Consider the following 22110-nt stretch of genomic DNA (forward strand, 5'->3'; position numbering starts at 1 on the left):
AATCTTCTCTAGTTATAGTTTCCCAGGAGTCTTTACCTGTCTCATTCCATGTACATTGTCCCAATAACTGGTTTTACCCCTATCTACCATCTTTTCCAATACTTTCTGCAACCACATAAGGGTTCATCTGCCCCTACTTTAGCGAGTCTGTCAGCTATTTCGTTTCTCTTCACTCCAGAGGTACCCGAATCCTCTTCTTCTTGCTTAACTAGTTTAAATTGTTCAGGCATTCACAAAAATTATATTGGAGCTTAGAACTCTAATTGCTGCTTGCGATAATTCCTTTCTAGTTTGGACTGAATACAATTTTCAATTGCATAAAATTTTGACTTGAAAAATTATTGGTGTACTGTCCAGGCTTTTGGAGTGTTGGTTCTCCTATTCCAGTTCAGTCTGTGTACCATTCGATATTTGGTATTTATGTTCATTTCTCGTACGATGTTATGATCCCACTTGCTTCTACAGTTTAGTATTGAGGTGAATTGGTCATCAGATAACCTCAAACATTTTTACATCATTCGACAACATTTTAATTTGTTGGGAGATTCAAAATGCTTTAAAAAACGTGAAATAAACTATGATAAAAAACATGTTTCACTTGAATATGAATATTTGGTATAAATAGCTAAAAAAGCTAAAAAGTTTTAAACTACCCTATCGATATACAAACATCTATACAATTCAAGTGAGACATTTCAACCCTTATGCACCCAAAAAGACGAAAGGAGGTTAACTAATCTTAAATTTTACCTTTGGATCCATCTGATGACATTCCTTTCGATAAAGTACTACCCGGTGAGTGATCGAAACTAGATTCCGCTGCGATACTACCATCACTACTATCTCTGGACACTATACTATCTCCCGTCAATCTTCTTGTAAGCGGCGAAGAAGTAATATCGTTATTTCTTCTTAACGATGATGGTGAACATTTTTCTAGATTGTCTATAGAACGTGACCGAGGTGTAGGCGTCATTAATCCTACAAAAACGTATAAATTTTCAACATTAAGGTGAACAATTACAAAGATAATTCAGTACCACGTAATAACGGTGAATTTCTACTCAATTTGGGAGTTTTACGATCCTCGCTAAGCGTTGGTGAAGAAAAATCGTGATTCGGACTTCCGGCAGTGTGAAAAGAATGACAATCGTCCGAAGTTGGCGTTACTGAACCGGGACGGAAGAAAGAATCCAAACCTTCGACTAAATCTTGTGAAACTGAGTCTGTAGTATCGGGAGGATTGACCACCGGTCTTGTTGGTGCTCGAGTTTTCGCCCTTCTAGGTCGACCTGAAACCCCAGAATATATGTATTCATCGTTTGCCAAGCTAAATTAAAAACATGTTCATATATTCTGAAAGTTTACTAACCTTTGTTGAGGAAAATTCCTTTGACTAAGTGTTGAAGCTGATGACTTGTATTTGGTAACTCTGTAACGGAATCTTCTTCTTCGGAGTTACACGGAAGAGACGGTAACAAACTGGGAATATCATCTGCGGATATACCTTCGACGCTGTCGACTACTGATTTAGGCCTTAATTTACGTCCGTGTAGACTTTTTCGTTTGATTGATAAATGTGGTGTCGCCTAATTAATAAAAAAAATAAGTTATAGAAATTTAATTGTGATAAAGGCACATGATTAAGTAAAAGTGACTAGGTGAGTCAAAACAAAAGAAGGAAATTCTACTGTGAAATGAAGTTACTTTATAAATTTTTTTAAATTTCAAAATATTTTGAGTACTTCTAGTACTACGTGTTTTTTCTCAGAAATATATTATATGGGCATTTTCAAGTAGGTTACAAAAAAATTAGCTTCTAAAAGCAGTGAATAAAGGTGTAATTTCATTTTGACGCTAAAAGCTGGCTTAGATCGCCAAATGAAGTCACGTGGTACAATTTTGGACTGGAACGTCATCTTAAATTGATACTTCATCATTTTATTACTCTCTCATTCAAAAAAATAGGCTATAAATTATAAATCGTATATATGGTATTGAGTATTTAACATGGATCTTTCACATTTCCATATGATTCTAAATGTTTATTACATAGCATTGAAAATATTTTTTAAAAATCATCGACATAAAAGAAAATAATTGTTACATAATGAAAGTAGTTATTTTATATTTAGAAAAACGTGGGGATCGCAGTAATTTACATATCAAATAATATTTTAAGAAGAGAAATAAAAAAACAAGTAGTAACACTTAAAATGGTGCCTGAGAAAAAAGGTACACACCCAAATTCTAAGAAAATAAAATAATCACAAAACATTTGTACTTACTAAATTCAAATACTCCAGTTTCTGCGTGATAAACAAACAATAACATTTAAAAACGAACAAATGTACGTAATCAATTCGGTTATTAACACAAGCGATACGTCCTCTGACAATATAAATCTTAACTATACTAAGCTAGTACGTTTCCAATGTAAATATAAAGTTCCAAGCGAATTTGAATATGTACAATTCATTTACAAGCTGTTGCACTATTTTCAGACTTATTTTTGTGATATGCTGTAAGTTACAACATCAGAACCTTTCTAATTTAATTTCATTCGAAGATCTTTCATTTTATTCATTTGAAATGGCGTCCATATACAATTATTATTACTGTGTGACCCAATATAATGGTAAATAAAAAAGGATCATCTACTATTGGTTATTTGAAAACAAAGTTTGTCGAAAAATATCTGGATTTTCAAATTAGGAAACAAAATCATCGTAAAAGTTTGATGGCTGCATTTTTGTGAAGAAAATTTTTCCATAAATGTGCATTACATTATTATCAACATCATATGCAGACTATTCTTACAATTTTTCACATAAAGACCTCCATTACAGGATTATGTATCGGTGCTTCATTTGAGCCCATTGACGTATATTGTTGGTTGGTCGAAGCCTAAGTTGTTCCTACTAATTTCTTTATATGACGGTTCAATCTCAGGTTAGGTCTTCTTCTTGGTCTGTTAATGTCTCGTTAATACCAGTGTGTTCCATCTATTATCAGTCCTTCTTGTCAAGTGACCTGTCCATTCCCATCTAAGGGATTTGATTTTGTGGATAATATCTATTAATTGCCGATTACGATTTGTCACATAACGTTTTTCATTACTGGATTATGTATTGGTTCTTCATTTGAGCCCATTGAGCATATTGTGTCCCATTGATTTGTATCCCTTTGTACAAACTGAAATTACTTAGTCTCGTATGCCACGACTGGTAATATACATTGGTCGAAGATGAAATGGAATCCTAGATTTTATATATTATTGTGCTTTTTGACCCAAGTATCTACTTTATCGCCAGCTGTATGTGAGTTTATTTATTTTTTTCTTGAAACTTCAGGATTATTGGCAAGTAGAACGATGTCATCAGCGAATTTTAGATGGTTAATGTATTTACCATCTATTCTCAGACCTTTGTTATTCTATTTTGATTTATGGAATATTTCTTCCAATGTTACTGAGAGCATCTTGTGAGATATTGAGTCTTCTTGTCTAACTCCTCTGCTGGAAATTCAGGAGTTCCATTATATATAATTATCTGTACATGGTTTGTCGACCCCTTGATTTTTTAGCATTACAATTATAAACATATGTTATTTTGAATAAAAAAATACAGTTCCTTCAAGGAATACCCTCAGTACTTCAGTAGATCGTGGTTCTCTAGCTACTTCCCTTACAGTTTTTCTTTCTGAAAACGGTTCATTGATTTGGACAAAGAGTTAACAATATTAGGTGATGTAAAAATGATTCCTGTTGTATGGGAGTTAGATCTGAAACCTTTCAAAGCTGTTAAAGATCTTCCAAGCTCTGGTTTAAATTCGAATTAAAGCCTGATAGAAAAAGTAACTGTATCATAACGGATGTATGATTTCAAACAGCTGGTAGACAGCTCTATAAATTCAAACAAACTTGTAATCATCCTCTTCTTTTGAGAATTTTAAATCCAATTAATACAAATCTGTCTAATTTTATGTTTACGCTAGGTACTAGCTTGTTCAAGTTTCAAATTTAATGGCACTAGGGCACAGGGAGGCGTGTTAGACGTCGTCATTCTCCTCCTTGTGTCTTAAATCAACTCCAAATTGCTCTTCGAGAAAAATGGGACACTATGCCAATGGGGTACGTCCAGGTTTTAATTTCTTTGGTGCCTGAAAGGGATAGAGCCCTTCACCGTAGCAGAAGAATAACGTTTTTTTTTTAAATTTGTTAATTTATCATTTTTTCTCAATTTTGTAAATAATTAATCAAAGTTATTCACTTTTGGCAGGTTTTGTTTAAATAACCTATAAATTAACCAATTCTTATCATAAATTGGAAAGATTAATATATTTACCAAAATTATAAGACCAAATCTAAATGTTCGGTTTTATATATATATATATATATATATATATATATATATATATATATATATATATATATATATATATAAAGTTTCCACAATTCGATTAACTAATTTCATGTTTTCTAATATAAAATACTTATACCTTGACCGGAATAATATTTAAATACAGTCCAATGCGGAAATTGCTCACATTTATTTTTGTCATTTTAAAAAAAAAAAATATGGAACACTAATACAAATATAGCAAACATGATATTATTGTTTTCAATTAAATTAAATACCTTGTATTTTAAAAAACTGGTTTTCGAAAAATTCAATACTTACGATTCACTATGAATAATGTGAGGTGAAATTTGGAAATTATCTCTCGTATAAGAATTCAACCAAACAAACATATGCACATATAAATTGATCTTTCAATTCTTTAAACATTCAATTACTAAACTGATAACTGTTGCAATTACACTTACTAATGGCGATAAGTCTGACTGATGACTGCTGTCCGTTATAGAAATATCACTGGCACCGTGTCGAGAACTATCCGAACTACTTAACCTAGATCTCCTCGGTGGCGAGTCGATTCTTATTGCACTTGCATCACCTACTAATATTTTGTAGCTTCTCATTAAAACTTCATATACTTCGTCAGTAACTTGTTCACTCAATTGATTAGCAACCATTATATTCAACTCTCTAGAAAGAAATATATACATATATAGGACTATTTTACTATTGGATTCATAAGTAGGTTTTATTACTCTTTCGTATATAAAAATAGACTATAGAAAACAGCATCTTTGCTATCTTCACCTCTGCATGCCACATATGTAGTAAGATCAATATTTTCTTATTGTATTGATATATATAGCAATAAAATGTTTAATAACTTAAAAAGATATATATTCTATACGTAGTTTTTTTCAAGAAAAATATATTTTATAACGCACCATAATAATAAGAAATGAGTTGTAATGAAAAACGCTGTGAGATAAGTTCTAATGAAAAACCCTGTATACACATATGGAATTTTTTCTTTTAACAAAACTTTTCACATAATTTACTTTTTCTTTGAACCTTCAAATCCATAAATCTATACTTCTAACGAAAATTTTCACTATATTTTACTTTTTCTTCCAGACTATAAACGTATTCAAGAGAGAATCGAATAATCGATTACTCGAAATGATGATTCATGATTAATCGTATTTTAGCATCAATGTCATTAATAACAAAAAGTGAGGTTAGTAATTGGAAAACGTGTGTAAATAAAATGGCACAAACTGTTCCAAATGTTAAACGTAGTGTACCAAATATATTGATAACAGGTACACCAGGTGTTGGAAAATCAACATTATGTGCACAATTGGCTGATGTTACTGGTTTACAATGGTTGGAAATATCCAAGATAGCAAAAGATTATAATTGTTTAGAAGAATTTGATGAAGTGTATCAATGTCCCTATTTAGGTAAATTCTAAATAAATTTAGATGAATTTGTTTATAAAATAAAGGTATTTATTAAGTAATAGTAAATAAATAGGAATCTAATCTTTCTGTTGCTTTGTTATACATTTAAGAAACCCTGAAAAAATTTGATTTGGAGAATTGAAATCTTATTTAAACTATAAATTTTTTAATATTGTCAAAATTGCCCTGTTGAAAATAATTTTTATTGATACTTTTCTCACATATCTATTGAATTATGATAATAATGAAATTTAGATGTACTGAAAATCGGATGATGGAATTCGTGGAATCTCCACATTTTTAAATTTTTCACTAATAATTGTGGTTTTGATTAAATTTGAAGATAGTTTTTTAACAGTAACTCCTTCAATTGTACATTTCAGTGGATACATATTGCAAATGAGTATCGAAGTTGAACCACTATTAAAGTTAAAATATACATTTCCATTTCAGATGCTTCCAAACAGTTACGAAATTCAATTGAATGATTGGCAGCTTGTATCTTATCCATAAGTGTGTCAATCCACTTGTACTATTCAACTCTACCAGAGAGATTCAAATGAATTTTATGATATACTTGAAGGACATCAACAGAATTGATTGTACACAAAGCTACTTATTACTTATCAAAGATTGTAATATTAGGCATAATATTTTGAATTGGTAACTGTGTTAGGTGGAATAGTGAAAATTAATTATCAATACCTTGTTTAAGTGGTCTAAAACCATCGTCACATTATTGCCTTTTTTGTTTTATACATAAATGAATAAATCCAAAATGGTAAACCTATATCTAGTAATAAAAATAATACCTTAGCACTTGACAAAACACTAATCAGAACCAAATTATATAAATTAGAAATAAACCTGTTAGAAAAATGTCATAGAATAGTTCCAGATAAATACATTTCATATATTTCTAGATGAAGACAAGCTCCTAGATGGATTAGAAGAAGTCATGTGTAAGGGAGGAAATATCGTAGATTATCACTGCAATGAACTGTTTCCTGAACGTTGGTTTGATGTTGTATTCGTTTTAAGAGCAGATAACACAGTGTTATATGACAGGTTAACAGCAAGAGGATACACAGGAAAAAAATTAGAAGACAATGTACAGTGTGAAATATTTCAAACTATATTAGAAGAAGCAAGGGCGTCCTATAAGCCTGAAATAGTACATGAATTGTACAGTAGGACACCTAAAGAGTTACAAGATAACATAAATAGGATATGTCTGTGGATACAAAATTGGTTGCAGGATAATTCTACTTGATGTTTCATTTAGTGAAGAAAATTTAAGTTATTAAACTGATGTTTTTATATAAATAGAAGATTATGAGGATTATGAAAAAATGTATGAATACAATATTATTATATATTATTTGTTTCCAAAATATGTATTGGAAACCCCAAAGGTATTGGATTTGTAAATAAAAATTTTTCTTTTCCAAATAAAAAATGTCTTACCTTGTTCGATTCATAATATCTATTCCTGCCTGCTGCTTTATACATGTAGTAACAAAATCAAATGGAATCTGTTTCTTCCTTTTACATTCCTTTTTTATTTCTTGAATTGTTTCTTCATCATGCAATACATATGGACATTGTTCTTTACAACATTTTAACATTTTTTCAGTTGTAGCCTTAAAACAAAAATTTGAAACTGATTTAGTCTTGTCAAAAAAAAAAATAGATGGACAGTAACCAATAATTTCCAACTCCGTTATTTATCAAGACGAATAGTGGGATAAGATTAAAAACAAGTTGATAATATCCTAAATATATTAAAGATCAAAAATGTTTATCATTGAAAAACTCAAATTTACAACTTACTTGAATGTAATCACAAATACTGGCATGAATGTCAGAAGCCGCTTGATGGAGTTTCTCTTCCACTGGATTTGGACGTTTATCATCTCGATGTTGGGCTACTTCTTGTAGTCGCACCAATAATTGTCTAGCATTTTCAGCATCCTGTATAACTCCAGTGGCATGGTTAATGTCATTGGTAGAAGCAATTGATTCTGTTGTGACATTTTTAATGGCCTCGTGGGTCTGTTGAACTAATCTTTCTAATGCCTTGATAATAATAATAACAAATGGTCAAGATTTTAAAAGTGCAGAGGAAAATATAAATTTTAATACTAACGTTACATTAGAAAACAATTGTTACGTCTTTGAAATAAATATTTGTGAATAGTTACCTGTTGCTTAGAAGTGAGTAGGAAACCTGGTTGCATGGGAAAACTTTTGAGAGAATGCTGTTTTTGAGAAACATTTCGATTCAGTAAATCTTGGATTTTTCTCATTATCAATTCCGTTCGTTCCGCATTAGCTTTCATACAAGGTGTGATATCATAAATTGGAAATGGCATATACTGAACAGTTGAATTGCTTTCTAAGGCGTAGGCTATATCGTGATATCCCTTGAATGGAAAAAATGTGTTTGAACAATAATTGAAGATTCGTAAGCAATCAGTACATTTGCTTCACTTCAGAATTCCTTAAACCATTTTTCTATTAGATAAAATTGGAAAGGTTCTCTTATTTGAGTAGCAGTATTATATAAATAGATATTACTATGTGTACAGGGTTTCCCAAAAGTCAGTATTTTGTCAGTACTGTGAGAATTGGACCGATTTGCAGATGTAGGTTTGTTCACCATCCCTTCAATGTTGTTGAAAGGAATCTTACAATAGTTGGGTGGACTTTGTAAATCCACAAGCCAAGAATGAGGTACACTAACAGATACAGATAATCCACGATGTATATTCTGGTGATTTTTCTGTGCTTGTCGAAGTATCACATTATTATTATCTTATTTAGAGTCTTATTGGTATTAAGGAAACTTATTGCTTTAGTTTATCTGAATGCTAAGGAGCATTTTTCCAGAAGTTTGGAAACTGTATACATCAAACAGTTTCTACAATCCTTGGGAAAGATCAACATGTCCTTATTTTTGACACCAATTCAAACCTTCTCTTGCGGCATACTCTAAATCTTTTTTGCAGTTGCGAAATAGACTGTTGGTATCTTTTTGGAAATGTCTACTTTATAAATATGAGTGCTTTGAAGAATTTCACCTGCAACGAACCACTTCATTCAGAAACGAAATCAAGTCTTTTATGAGAAGGCTTCTGATTCGTGTGTTGCAGAGAAGTATGAATTTTTTCAAGTGCGGATAAAGTGATTGAATATTATGAGAAACAAGTATGTTTTCTAGCCATCGTTCTGATCAAAATTTCAGAGGGAACTCAGAGCAACAAATAATAGAAAAGAACATTCCTCGTCTTATAACATGCTCTAAAGTTAGGCAACCATAGATAAGTGTGCTCGTAAGAGTGCAGTTACGAGGGAGGTTCAACATATTGTTTCGATTGGATGATGATGATTTGAGCTATAGCAACACCAACTTGCTATGTCTGGTTGGTTCACTCAAAATTACTGAAAATTCCCGTCAAATCCCTGGTATTTCCCGGCTATGCGAAATTCCAGTCTCTTTCCTGGTTTTCAAGGGTCCTAGATACCCTGGTTAACAGGTTTACCAAGTGAAGCAAATGCCGTTTTAGTTAGTAGATTATATACCTGCAAAGTTATATTGTTTCTATCAAAGATAATACTTTTCAACTTGTTATTAATTTGTAACGCTTTCGCTAACAACCTAGCTCCAGAATCGCCTATCAAATTTCCGCTTATATCTAGAACTTCTAAAGATTTATTATCGCCGAGTGCGTTCAAAAGATTATAAAGATCCGAGCGTAATCTACAATCTGGAATAATTAAAGATTGTAAAAGACATTCGTCGTCCTGTATTATTTGAACTACCGAGTCCATAATAAGAGACATGTGTTTTTTCATACTACGTGCCATGTTCAAGTGTTTTAGTGACTTATTTTTACTTATTGCTATCACAACGTTACACAAATCTGAATCCATATCTGAAAATATAAGAAATTGGTTGTTTTATGAACTAATGAACTTTATTATATAATAAATACTCACTGTTTTCAGAAATATCAAGACTAGAGATACACCTAACACCGTGCACACATGATTCCAAAACGTGAGCACCTTGACTACCGAGTCCACAATTACTAATATCTAATGTCATTTCTTTGGTAAATTCATTACATGCCAGTCCCAACAATAAATTTCTGGAAAAAATAATAATTATTTTATTGTTTAATAAACAACGTGTAATTAACTAAAAGCAACTGTATAAACTTTCAACACTTCTACAGAAGTTGGAAAAAATGAAAAAAAAAAATAGAAAAAAAGTGGAGACAAATCAACAATATTCTTTAAATACAAAAATATTCCAACATTTGATTTGTACATCAACATTTTAAGAAAAAGTTTGTAAAGCAATTTCATATAAAAAAAAATAAAATGAAAATTGTAGTCAAAGATTTTATGTTTATAGAGCAAGAAAATTAAAATATCTGCACATGCTGATTAGGAAATCAGAAAATTTTGAAAGTTGTTAACTTGCATGTATGTATGCAATTTAAAATGTCTGTATACCATCTTTTCCAATACTTTCTCTATTATTCTGTAGCTGATATCACAGAAGGGTTCATCTGCCCCTACTTTAGCAGCTTGTCAGTTATTCAGAATTCTAGAAATTTCTCCTTAAGAAATCAGAAGCAACTTTAGTTGCTGGACGTAACTCCATTGATAATTATTTATCATTAATTCATTTATTCGAGACCATTTTCAAACAAAATGATTTAAAAACATTTTTTTAAAAAGTTTAGGTTTAAATATAAGAAATAAACATAATGAATTCCAATCATAAGGATGTAGTGGTTTCAGTTTTTTTGCTTCAGTCTTGTTAGTAATATAAACTTACTTAAGTGCCTCTTGTGGTAATTTACAGTGTGACATGTTGAGATATTTCAGATTAAGCGTAGTGCTAAAAAATTGCTTGAAAGAAATTGGAGCTTCTTTATTCTTTTTACTACTGAAAGGATTTTTGGAAATATTCAAATGAACTAGATTTGTTGTACAGCCTTTTACTAAAGCACCAAAAAGCTAAAAAAAACGCAAATAAAATAGTTAAAGATTGTTCATATATAGACTAAAAATAATTTTTCTTACGTTTTCTAGAATTATATCAGTGGAAGAAATATCAATGTACTGAAGAGCATTCAGTTGAGAAAGAAAGTTATGAAAATTCTGAAAAAAAATTTACTGATCATTAAAATATGAGTAAAATATCATTAAACTTACACTGATATCATCTTTTAAATTGTTACCACTCAAATTGAGGTAGGTCAAAGTGGTAAAACTACTCGTATTGTTACAGAGAGCAGCGAAAAGATTATTGACTCCTTTTGAGCTCAAACCGCAATGAGACAAATTTATATGGACTAGACCTTTATTGAGCTTGGGAATACAACTTCCCAAATAAGTAGCACCTGGAAAATTAAATATATTAGACTTATATCATTTATAAATAAATCTAATTCACCTTTATCTTCTATTGGGTTATAAGATACATCTAACGTATGTAAAGCTGAACCAAGATTTAATTTTAGGACACTGGATAATTTGTTTAGAAAATCAGACTTTAAACCTAAATTATCAAGATATATCTCTTCTAAATTTAGAGATTTGCGTAGTACGTGAAGAATTCTATCGATATTATCGTGTGATAACTTCACTTGATTCGCTCTTAATTTTGTAAACCAAGTATTATATTCCAGTGCACTGATTATTGGGATTAAATCTCTAAAAATAAGGAAATATTTGTCAAATCTGTATAAAAATTATTAAAATAAATAAAAATATATCGAGACCAGATAAGGAAAAATCAGAATGTAAGGAACCAAACTACAACTAAGTTCTTTGTATGAATCTGTAACCAAAGGCAGTGATAGATTTAGGGAATTTTTCATGGGGAAGTATTTGTTAATAATAATTTGTAAATTAAGTTGTGAAATCCATAGAAAAGAAATATAAATTTACTGGAACCAGTAAATAATAATATGGATAAAATAGAAAAAATATTGCTAACCAAATAAAATCATTGCCCATAAAATAAAGTATTAATGTTTTTGAAAACAAATATACTGAACTCAATGGATACTAACATAAATAAAATGGAAAAAAAGATGAAAAAACAAACAAAAACATAAATCAAACTCTTTAAAATACAATATGAGGAATATTACTTACTTTTGATCTAGGTATTCAAAATCCTTAAGGCTAAGTTCACGGGTATTTAAAGAAACGTAAATATTATCTATGTCCCATGCTACTTCTTCTCTATAAGTGAGACCATGGTAATCACACATACAAGCATATTGGTTCGAGAAACCCCCGCACGGACCGACTTCTCTTCTACTACTGGCTATAGCCTCCAAATCACGTAATTGTTGTAGCCTCGTATTTGGTATCACTTCAATCTAAAAAAAATTCATACTATACGTGGGTATATAATTGGAAAGCAGAATAGTAGCATGAATGTATGAACAAATGAAAATTTGTGGAACTTAAAGATAGAGGAAAATTGTACCGGTTGGGTATATCTCATCAAAAAAATTATCTCTCTACACGCCCTTAAAATCCTCTTGTCCAATCCAATACATTTTTGCGGTATGTGACTTCGCAAAATCATTAATTATATTGTCGTATGAAATCTTGTTAATTCTGACTCTAAAATTTGCTGCCCTAGGTTGCACCCTACTCAGCTTGCTAGTAAATCCCCCACTGTTAAAGTCAAGAGAGGCGTGTGAATGGATTCGTACTACTGGAAGGGGAGGAAAGAGTATCGGTTTACCGCTTTCTATCTCTCTCTGCACGCCATTGAAATCCTCCTTCCCTTCCTCGTTCCCCTTACTCAAAACTTCGACGTTGTATCGATCCAATCAGAAGAGAATAGAAAGAAAGAGATGGTGGTATACCGATGTTATTTCACTCTCTATCAGCAGTTCGTGTCAACTTGAATATTAACTCTGTTTTATTTCCACAACCAAATGACAAATAATTAATGATTTTGCGAATTCAAATACCGCAAAAATGTGTTGTAAGGTTCTTACTTACTCTAAACTTGAACTGTACATGTATGAAATGTTATTTGCTTAAATTGAGGATCTTACATCTCAAATTTTATCGATAGAAAATGAAATTTGAATAATTTCGAACGAAGGTATCGAACTTCAGAAATCTGTAGAATCGGCAAAAGATGAATAGCCTACAGGTATCAAATCGGTAAATCTGCCACTGGTGTTTACTATTAAACTCCAAGGGAAAATTTTGAGCGTAGTTTTATAATCCTTTATGTCACAGTACCTAAATCCAAAAAAAATCTATCTACTTACCTTCCTAATAATATGTTGTAATGGTACAGTGGGAAAAATATTTCTAATAGCATTGTTAAGTGCTCCTATCATATTGTCTACTTCTGTACTGCATTTCGAATCTTCTCCAACAAGAAACGAGTAAACTTTATCGTTAATTGTTAGACTTAATTGATTACCTCTTTTGCTTTCCAAGGCTTGAATCTCCAAGTAATGAAAATGACTGTCGATCTATAGAATTAGAAACATTTCAAAAGATACAAGATTTATAAGAAAATCCTTTTTTATGAAACAGTTTTTCATGAATGATAATAAAATCCCATTAATACGAAACATTCACAGTTTGATATTTTATTTTAACCTAACCTAACTTGAAAGATTAAGCAACCATTGCGTTATATTGGAACGTGTTTTAGCGGTTAATTTAAAGTTTGAAGCAGCTACATTTGTATATTTAAATGAGACGAGACAATTTGTAAAGATAGATGAATCAGAAAAAAAACTCGCTCGGTGGTATTACCAACATTAAATGTTCACTTTATATACTTCACCGATTAAGTATTTAGGTTTATCTACTTAATCTTTTAAGTTGCTTCAAAATTATACAACAGGTAATGCCATCTATTTAAGGCAAAGTTAAAACACTAATTCATAATTTGAAAATCGCTCAAAAAAGGTCGTTTAATTGATGCGAAGCAATGCTGAAAAAATTCTCTGTTGTTGAAAAAACGTCTGTAAGATCTTGACAGGCGACGAATCATGGATCTATGCTTGTTCAAGACGAGCCAAATCCAACAAAAGTTGGAAAATAACTGGCCATTTCTCCACCGTTCCATTAGAGCAACTTGAACGGTCAATTATGAATGATACACCAGAATTTGTTTGCCAGAAGTGTTCGAAAACCAATCGCAGATAGCGATTAATTCTCCACCAAGATAATGCGAGCTCCCACACACACCAGTTCAAACAAAAATGTTTTTGGACAGTCAAAACATCGAATTGATGGGTCACCCACCGTATAATTTTTGTTTGGCACCCAATGATTTCTTCTTATTCCCGCAAATTAAAAATAAACTGGGGGATCAACGTTTTTCTACACCTGAAGAAGCGGTTGATGTTGATCTTCAATAGGAATGGAAAAATGCTTCGACAACTGGTTTAAACGTATGCAAAAGAGTATAGATCTTGATGGCGAATCTTTTCAAAAACAATAAAGCCGTATCAAATTATAAATATATCTCAAAACTTTCGTAGCAACACTGGTATCATATTATTTATATGTGGCGACGACGTTTTTCATTTAAATATAAAATTATATACATGGGGATATCCTAGTTTAAAATTATTAAGCAATGGTTGCTTAAATTTGAAAATATACTATTATATCGATAAGAAATTATTCAAAAACGTACCTTGGTTGGCACTTTCGCTGTAAGTAATAGTATTCGGCATGGTGAAAATACCTGTAAGAATAAAAGAGAGTAATTAAAATATTAAAACATCTTTATGTTAGATTTCAAAATTTCCTAAATGCGTCATGTGACATAAACAAAATTTTTGAAAGATTGTATAACCCTCGTTTCTGAGTTATAGACATTTAAAGTTGCGAAATCAGAACTTATATTTAAGTATATTTTCTAAATTGTACATTCGAACATTATGAATTTGTAATGGATGATTACGTATGTTCATGTGCCTTTGACGAAATAAATAATTCTACACTACTATCTGAAGGCCAGAGATGGCTCATGTTCAATGGTTAACAATCCGTAACTTTTACAGGGACAATCTGTACTATTTAAAGATGGCAAAAATGAAATTTTCAATCGATTTTTCAACAAAAAGTTACTCTTTGTTTAACTCGGTAGAATTTATGGTTTAGGAGAAATGTTGTACATGCTGTAAATAGACATTCTGAAGAAAATTATCGTAAATTGTAATTATTCATTGAAAATACTTAGGGGGTATTGAAACACAAAAGAAATTATTATTTATTTATTTATTAAATATTTATTATCAAATAAAAACAAGAAACAACTATAATCAATGTTCGAAGTGAGCACTTTGCACGTCTAGACACTTCCGGAGTCTACTATCGAATTTTTAGCATCAACTATCGGAACACCTTGTATAAGCTCTGAAACGCATCACGAAATTTTGGCATCAAGACCCGTAAGTTCTGATTTCGTAACTTTAAGGCCTTATAACTCAAAAACGAGGAGTCGTATGAGAAAATTTTGTTTACGTCACAGCATTATTATCACATCATCTGCTTACTACCGAAGTTTCGGCATCAAGACCCGGAACACCCTGTATAAGTTCTGATTTCGCAACTTTAATGCCTTATAACTCAACGTTGGGTCGTATGAGAAAAAATTCTTAAAAAAATTTTGTTAATGTTTAGCATTATGTTCATGTCATCTACTCACTCTAGAATTTTTTTATATATCAAGGCTATTGTGACACACTACAGCTCAAACCTTTGCGACCAAAAGATTTTTGGAAAATTTTTCATTTATCTCCAGGTCACTTATTCAACATGTTTTTTTAAAAATACATTTTATTGCTACTCCACCCTAGTGAGGGGCGATAACACCCTGAACATTAAGTTCAAATTTATCAAAAAAATAAGTAAGTTTTGGGATATACCATCACACCATTTTCTTCTTCAAAAATTTTACATTTTTTTAAATTTTGATGTGAACGTAAAATTATTTCATATTTTAATATTTCTTAGTTCACTTATAGTGGTACAGTAGTTACTGATTTATTAATTTTAAGGTTTTTGAAAAAAATAGTTTGTTATCGGCTTCCCACTCAAGTCTACGAATTCAATGAAACCCAGTGCCGATTCTAAAACGTCTCTATCTACATTTTCAACGCCAAAATGGGAATTTAAGCAAAAAGAAGCCTACACAATTTGCTCGAAATAAAAAGAAAAAATAAACCCACAATATTTGCTTTAAATAGAATTATCAAAGATAATTGGAAATTTGTTGGGATCATGCATTAGGTAAGGGTATATTTATGAAAAAAAACTAAATACGTTATCTATCGGAAGATTATTTTATTTCTATTAGAGTTAACTACCTACTACCTAAACTTAATATTATATTTTGGGTTTGCATTATCGATTTTAGTTGTTTTTTATGGGAAATAGGATCACTTTCACAGTTTCAAGTTAAACATTACAGCATTTTTTCAATTGATAGGAGCATGATGTCCAAACAATTGGATTATTTCCAGTTCTTCCGTTAAAGTCATTTGAATGTTAATTTTGATTTCAAAAGACTTTAAAATGACTGAATTTAATGCTTCTATCAAAATATTTATTTAATTAATCAGGGATTACGAAAAAGAGTGCCATTAACCTGTATAATTATGTTAAAATTAAGTTTCATTTAAATAACAAAAATTAGAGGTACATTGTACCAGCACACTGTATAAATTACAAAGAATTTTATGTGGGGAAAGTTTGGGAACATAGGAGTACAAAATTGAACATTTATTATATATAAATATTTAATAACAAATATGTATTACATTTCAAATATCATAATTTGTTAGATCATATAAATAAATAAAATTCATGAAAAAGAAGATGGGGCTATAATATCAGTATCTTTTCATTCTATATAAACTAAAATTGATAGTTAGAAAACCTCAAAAAAATTTTCTTTATAATCTGCTTTATTACACACTCTAATATTGGAAATCACCAAACATTTTGTTTAAATGCTGCTCTGGAATAGGAATAGTCAGTGAAAAAGCATTTGGGATCCTTTAAAATAAAGAAACAAATTGGTAATTTAACTATCTTAAGGAGGACTACCATTGGTGGTTTGGCATACATCTTAAAATTTTTCTCTCTGACGGAAAATATGAGGGATACTACTTAAGTTTTTAGATATGGCAATACTGATATGAATATGTCAAATCTTTGCCTTCAGAAAGTTTAGAATTTTTAATGGTGAACGAACTCAGAACGTGTTGTCATACAAGTGCTATTTAACTTGTTTACAAATATTTGAAACTTGGTCAAAAAATGAATTCGCGAACATTTTCATGAGATGATTTTCTATATATTCTATATAGTAGTGTACCAATCAACTCGCTTTGACTTTTGGTGATGAAGCACCGCGTCACTGCGTTTGCTGATGGACATCCAAAATCTGCTGTAGTGTCAGAAAACATAGATGCTGTGAAATTGAGGGTTACTTGGGCATTACATACATTTAATATTACAACATATTGGCTGTCGAAAAGATTTGTTCATGTTGGATAATGCATAATTTGTCCAACGCTCAAAAAAAGATCGAGACAAAAATTGTTAACACATGAAGAGCTTCAAAGCAAATAGTCGCATGTTTCAGCGAAATAACTGGATATCGTCGTCACCATTGAAGCGTTTACTTCAATTGGAATGGAAAAAATGCTTTGACAATTGGTTCAAATGGATTCGAAAATGTATTGATATGAATGGAGAATATTTAGAAAAACAATAAAACCATATCCAATTATAAATATTTGTTTTTTGTATATCTCAAAATTTGTAGCAACCCCCGTATAATGTAGTTAATTTTATCTAAGTAAAAAAATATATGTCACATTAGAGTCCAACAGTTTTACCCAATTTATTCAAAAACATATACTAAACTATTTATCAGATATCTTTCAAACTATGCTTTACCAAAAACTGTTAAATTATTATAACAAATCGACAGCAATGGACAAATGCGATTGCATTCCCTCGAGGTTCATTAGTATTCTACCTTCATATCTCAAAAAGGAAAAATGGACATACAGGGGTAGGAATATTTGGCCCAGAATCAAAGCTCACTATCCCAATGGGCTCAGAACCTTCCATTTTCTAAGTGGAAACTTACTATATCCTTACATGTGTATTTCGCTGTTACAAGGTAACTACCAGAATGCAAAGATATTCATCCATCAGATAACAGAGCAGCCCTGCAAGCAATTGACTCATATGAACTAATATGGAACCGCATCAAATATTTAAGCTCCATGTGAGCAAACAATACAGTTATTCTTATGTGGGTACCTGGCTACACCGGAGTACATGGCAATGTATGAGCCGATCATCTGGCAAAAAAAGGCGGAATAATTCCTTTCATAGGACCACAACCTTTCATAGGCTTCCCAAAAAGTCATCATGTCATGGTCATAAAAAAGTGGGAAAACAAGAAAAAATCAGAAACATGGAAAAAGAACACAGGTCTAAAAGAATAAAAAAAATTTTCCCTATATCACCAACCGGTCTGTAATGGCCCTATCATTGAACAAAGACGAGCTAAGGAGAATTACTGCTATTCTCACTGGACACTGCCCGGTGAACTATCACCTCAAGAACATGGAAGAAACTCTCAACAGCTCTTGTGCGCCAAAGACCTTCTTTGTGGGTGCGAAGCAATCTATAAACAAAAACAAAGGTACTTACATTTAAGCTTTTTAAAGGTAAGCCACATAGCCCCCAGACAGATAGCTCACTTTACAAAGTCGTTGCTGACTGGAATACAGTCCGGGGTACTCAATAGATCAAAATGTGTGACAGGTAAATTCACAACCTTACACTCATCTAATCTAAATATATCAGATAATTCTTTGTAGGAATTTGTATCAGAAAAACAGATTACCCAATATAAAGGCAAATAAATAAGATAGTATTCCTTTTGATAGTTGGAATTTTAAATAAAATGTTTTTCTATGTATTATATACACATATTTTACAAATTATTGATCATTTAATTTACATATATCTTCATATTGTACCCCTTTAACTTTTCTGCCTTTCAACAACCCACTGTAGATCTCTATTTCAACACAAAAATTTTTTTCATCCACACTGCACAATGTAGCAGTTTCTCCTCTATAAGCACCATTTACAACTTTTACTAATTTTCCTAAAGCTGGTATCACAGTTTCTAAATGTTCTTGATCAATTTTCAACTTTTTACCACTGTCTAAGAGTTTTACAACTGCCACATATTTATCTTTAACTTCTTTAACTATTCCTTTTTGCTTATAGTACTCTTCACCCAAGTTTCTTGTAATTACTTTTACGATTATATTTTCAGCAATCCAATAGTCTTTTCTATTTTGTTTTTCTCTTTTACTCTCTTCTAGTTCCCTAATTTCATCTAGAGCAGATTTTTTCTTGTCATCAAGTTTCCTCTTCTTTGATTCTGTAGGTACTGTAGGAGGAATTTTAAAAATATTTTGTGGGGTTGGTGTTGCCTGTTTATCAGTTTTCAACTTTATATCTAATTTCAAAACCTCTTCTTCATTATCTCTAACTAATTCTGTATATACAGGTTCGACAGATGGCCCTTGTTTTTGGGCTAACCGTATTTGTTTCTCTACAAATTCCATTTGTTTTTCTTCATCATTTTTATCCATTTTTTGTTTTTTCTTTTTCATTTCTTCCCGTTCTACAGTTTCAGGACTCCTATCAATATAAGTTATAAACCAACCTTTTTCTGTTTCATCTACAACAGCTTGCCCTGTTTTCCCTAGCCATTTAACGAAACCAGTTAGGGTAACCCATCTGGTACCATTCATGTGTACATGATCTCTGTCATGAATGTATTCCTGATATACTTTATTTGCATTAACTCTCTTGGTTCCAAATTGTCTGCGGAGTATTTCCATATAGCCCTTCGCAAATTCATATGAAAAATCATCTATGTATCGTTTAGAATTATCCGCAAATAAAAGTAATTGCCTTTGATGTGATTCAGATGTGGTGTGACATTTAAAACCATTTTCATCTCTGCACTGTTTTTGACACATCTGACAATACCATCTAAGTTTTTGAAGACCTTTTGCTTTCATTTTATTGGCAAGGTACTTAGGAGTACCTACTTCTGCTTTTTTACCCATTTTATTGGATTATTTTCGAATAACTGAGAATCACTACTAAATTCACAATAAACTTAATCACTGAAGTGAAGTTAGGTGCATTAATTTATGACAGTGACATTTTTCAATAGTGCCAACATAAAAACAAATTATCACTAAATTTAAGAGGATAGTTCAAAAATAGTTAACTATTGATTATATTACATAAAGGAATAAGTTATAAAAATACAAAATGACTTACCAAAACTCTGTTTTCAGTCTTATCACCTTTGGTTTCCAATCTAACCACATTTTTGAAAAGAATTTTCACCTTATTTCCAACTGAAGATTTAATACTTTCTGTAAATACAAAATTTTGCTTAATTGAGCATGTGAATTATAATTAACACTAATAAAATAATTCTACTAGCATTGGAATGTGTTTTTATTTATATGTGGTTATAAATATTCAACAGGATATTTGAAACGATGTATTTATCAATAATTAATAATATTCTATGAACACAGTAACAGGAATTGAAATAAAAAATAGTATGCATAGAATTTTAAAATAATAGTATATATTTGTGTAATTGTTATTTACTTGCTGTTTGAATTTTTAAGCCCTGTTCAAGGTTTCAGATTACGAAACATTAAACAAGAGGTCATTAGGTCAATATATTCAAGTTGGAGATACCAATTTTGTTTACTAATTAAGTCTTGGAATAATTTGTGCCTTATAAATCGAGGCTTCAAAATCAGATTATCTGTATGAGTCATATGTATATAATGAATTCAAAGACTATCATAGATCATTTATATTCAGAATTTTATTACATTTAGATAAGATAAACAAAATAATAATAATTTGCTAAATTTTTGTCATTCTGACACTCCCCTTTGCAAATTACAATGCACAAATTCAATTAATTTGTCAAAGAAAATCTTCACTCACCATTTAAATCTTTAGTAAGCTGTGACCTGGTAGACATAATTTATACAAACAAAACACATACACATCTAATTATTTGATATTATTAACATTTTAATTGAAAACACCTCAGTTTTTTCTCTAAAATTACTGTCACTGTCATTTCCAAACTTCAGGATGTTAGTAGGTTTTTGTGTTTTGGTGAGCCCTATGTCACCTACGCCTTCTTTTGATTGGTACAAACTGCAATATGTTAGTAAATTTTGCATCGGACTATTACAGTTGGCTAAATGGAAGTGTATACAACTACAAACATACGTATTTGAAGTATGAGTTCTGTAATTATTTTTTAAATCGACATTTATAATTTATTTTCGTGATGAATCCTCTTGATTTTATATTTATATTATATTTTTGATAGAAAATCAGTTCAAAATAACAGATAAAAATTGTCGTTTCGGTTTTAATCGAAATATCACTTGACATAAATTGATAATGACCAAAACAGATCATAATGACAATTTTTTACCTGTTATTTTATACTGAATTTGTATCAAATAAGACTTAAAATCGAGAAGATTCATCTTGAAAACCAAATTAAAACGTGTAAGACGTAAAAAGTTCAAAAAATAATGCTTCAGAATTCCGACAAATGAAATTAAACAATAAACTTCAGCATGTCAAGTGTAAAATTTATATATTGGTTAAGTTACGTAAAAAATAATGAGGTATTATTTGAAGTATAAACTGGAATTGAAATTTTTTAATTTACTATTCACTATCTTCTCCAGTATGCACTGCACGTAATGTAGAATCTGATTTACTTTGTAATGTACTATTAATGATTTATATATACCAACCAAATGGTCCAAATGAAATAAATTTCTTAATTTGATAGGTCATATTTCGAAAATACAGGAACATGTACGTCAATATTTTTATCTTTCAAAAATTATAAAATAACTAAATTTATATTATATATAAGAGACTAAAATCAAGATGATTTAAAAACATAGATTAATTTATTTACACATTAGAAAGAAGAAACAGAAAGATACTGTAGGACATAGTATAGAATCGAAAAGAATTGTGATACTAATTATATTAAAAAACCTGTAATAAAGTTATTAAATGAGAATAGAAAAGGTAGTAATATATTTAAAAGTTATTATTTATTCTTTACATAATTAACC

The 22110-nt window shown here is 30.7% G+C and overlaps 3 protein-coding genes across 5 annotated transcripts in view; 1 reads left to right on the forward strand and 2 right to left on the reverse strand.

The window, feature by feature from the left end:
* The window catches only part of LOC130896172 (F-actin-uncapping protein LRRC16A), a 29119-nt gene extending 7944 nt beyond the window's left edge, over positions 1 to 21175 (reverse strand). Inside the window, exons 1-19 of one of the 3 annotated variants that reach the window (XM_057804085.1) lie at positions 20942 to 21175; positions 20249 to 20346; positions 14541 to 14591; positions 13150 to 13359; positions 12005 to 12234; positions 11298 to 11557; positions 11057 to 11244; positions 10925 to 11002; positions 10677 to 10858; positions 9827 to 9978; positions 9410 to 9762; positions 8029 to 8250; positions 7658 to 7903; positions 7292 to 7467; positions 4829 to 5051; positions 2289 to 2309; positions 1373 to 1589; positions 1041 to 1292; positions 751 to 981 (exon numbers count right to left, since the gene is read on the reverse strand). In XM_057804085.1, coding sequence (XP_057660068.1) covers positions 751 to 981; positions 1041 to 1292; positions 1373 to 1589; positions 2289 to 2309; positions 4829 to 5051; positions 7292 to 7467; positions 7658 to 7903; positions 8029 to 8250; positions 9410 to 9762; positions 9827 to 9978; positions 10677 to 10858; positions 10925 to 11002; positions 11057 to 11244; positions 11298 to 11557; positions 12005 to 12234; positions 13150 to 13359; positions 14541 to 14591; positions 20249 to 20346; positions 20942 to 20978 — 3427 coding nt within the window. In that variant the 5' untranslated portion in view covers positions 20979 to 21175. The remainder of the gene's footprint in view (positions 1 to 750; positions 982 to 1040; positions 1293 to 1372; positions 1590 to 2288; positions 2310 to 4828; positions 5052 to 7291; positions 7468 to 7657; positions 7904 to 8028; positions 8251 to 9409; positions 9763 to 9826; positions 9979 to 10676; positions 10859 to 10924; positions 11003 to 11056; positions 11245 to 11297; positions 11558 to 12004; positions 12235 to 13149; positions 13360 to 14540; positions 14592 to 20248; positions 20347 to 20941) is intronic. The other 2 variants (XM_057804087.1, XM_057804086.1) reach the window with 2 other exon arrangements.
* LOC130896174 (adenylate kinase isoenzyme 6) lies at positions 5592 to 7283 on the forward strand. The gene is made up of 2 exons (XM_057804089.1): positions 5592 to 5824; positions 6748 to 7283. The coding sequence occupies exons 1-2, from the start codon at positions 5629 to 5631 to the stop codon at positions 7095 to 7097; spliced, it is 546 nt and encodes a 181-aa protein (XP_057660072.1). The 5' UTR covers positions 5592 to 5628; the 3' UTR covers positions 7098 to 7283.
* LOC130896173 (DNA/RNA-binding protein KIN17) lies at positions 16176 to 20104 on the reverse strand. Its single transcript, XM_057804088.1, has one exon. The coding sequence runs from the start codon at positions 20026 to 20028 to the stop codon at positions 18880 to 18882; it is 1149 nt and encodes a 382-aa protein (XP_057660071.1). The 5' UTR covers positions 20029 to 20104; the 3' UTR covers positions 16176 to 18879.
* Positions 21176 to 22110: the final 935 nt, after the last annotated feature.

This window comes from Diorhabda carinulata, chromosome 7 (assembly GCF_026250575.1).
Source record: "Diorhabda carinulata isolate Delta chromosome 7, icDioCari1.1, whole genome shotgun sequence".
In the NCBI taxonomy this organism is placed as follows: domain Eukaryota; kingdom Metazoa; phylum Arthropoda; class Insecta; order Coleoptera; family Chrysomelidae; genus Diorhabda; species Diorhabda carinulata.

Bases quoted from the DNA above. Each gene is read 5' to 3' on its own strand.
- LOC130896174 (XM_057804089.1), top strand. From the start codon at position 5,629: ATGGCACAAACTGTTCCAAATGTTAAACGTAGTGTACCAAATATATTG. The intron at 5,825-6,747 runs GTAAATTCTAAA...ATATATTTCTAG, and splicing joins GTATCAATGTCCCTATTTAG to ATGAAGACAAGCTCCTAGAT.
- LOC130896173 (XM_057804088.1), bottom strand. From the start codon at position 20,028: ATGGGTAAAAAAGCAGAAGTAGGTACTCCTAAGTACCTTGCCAATAAA.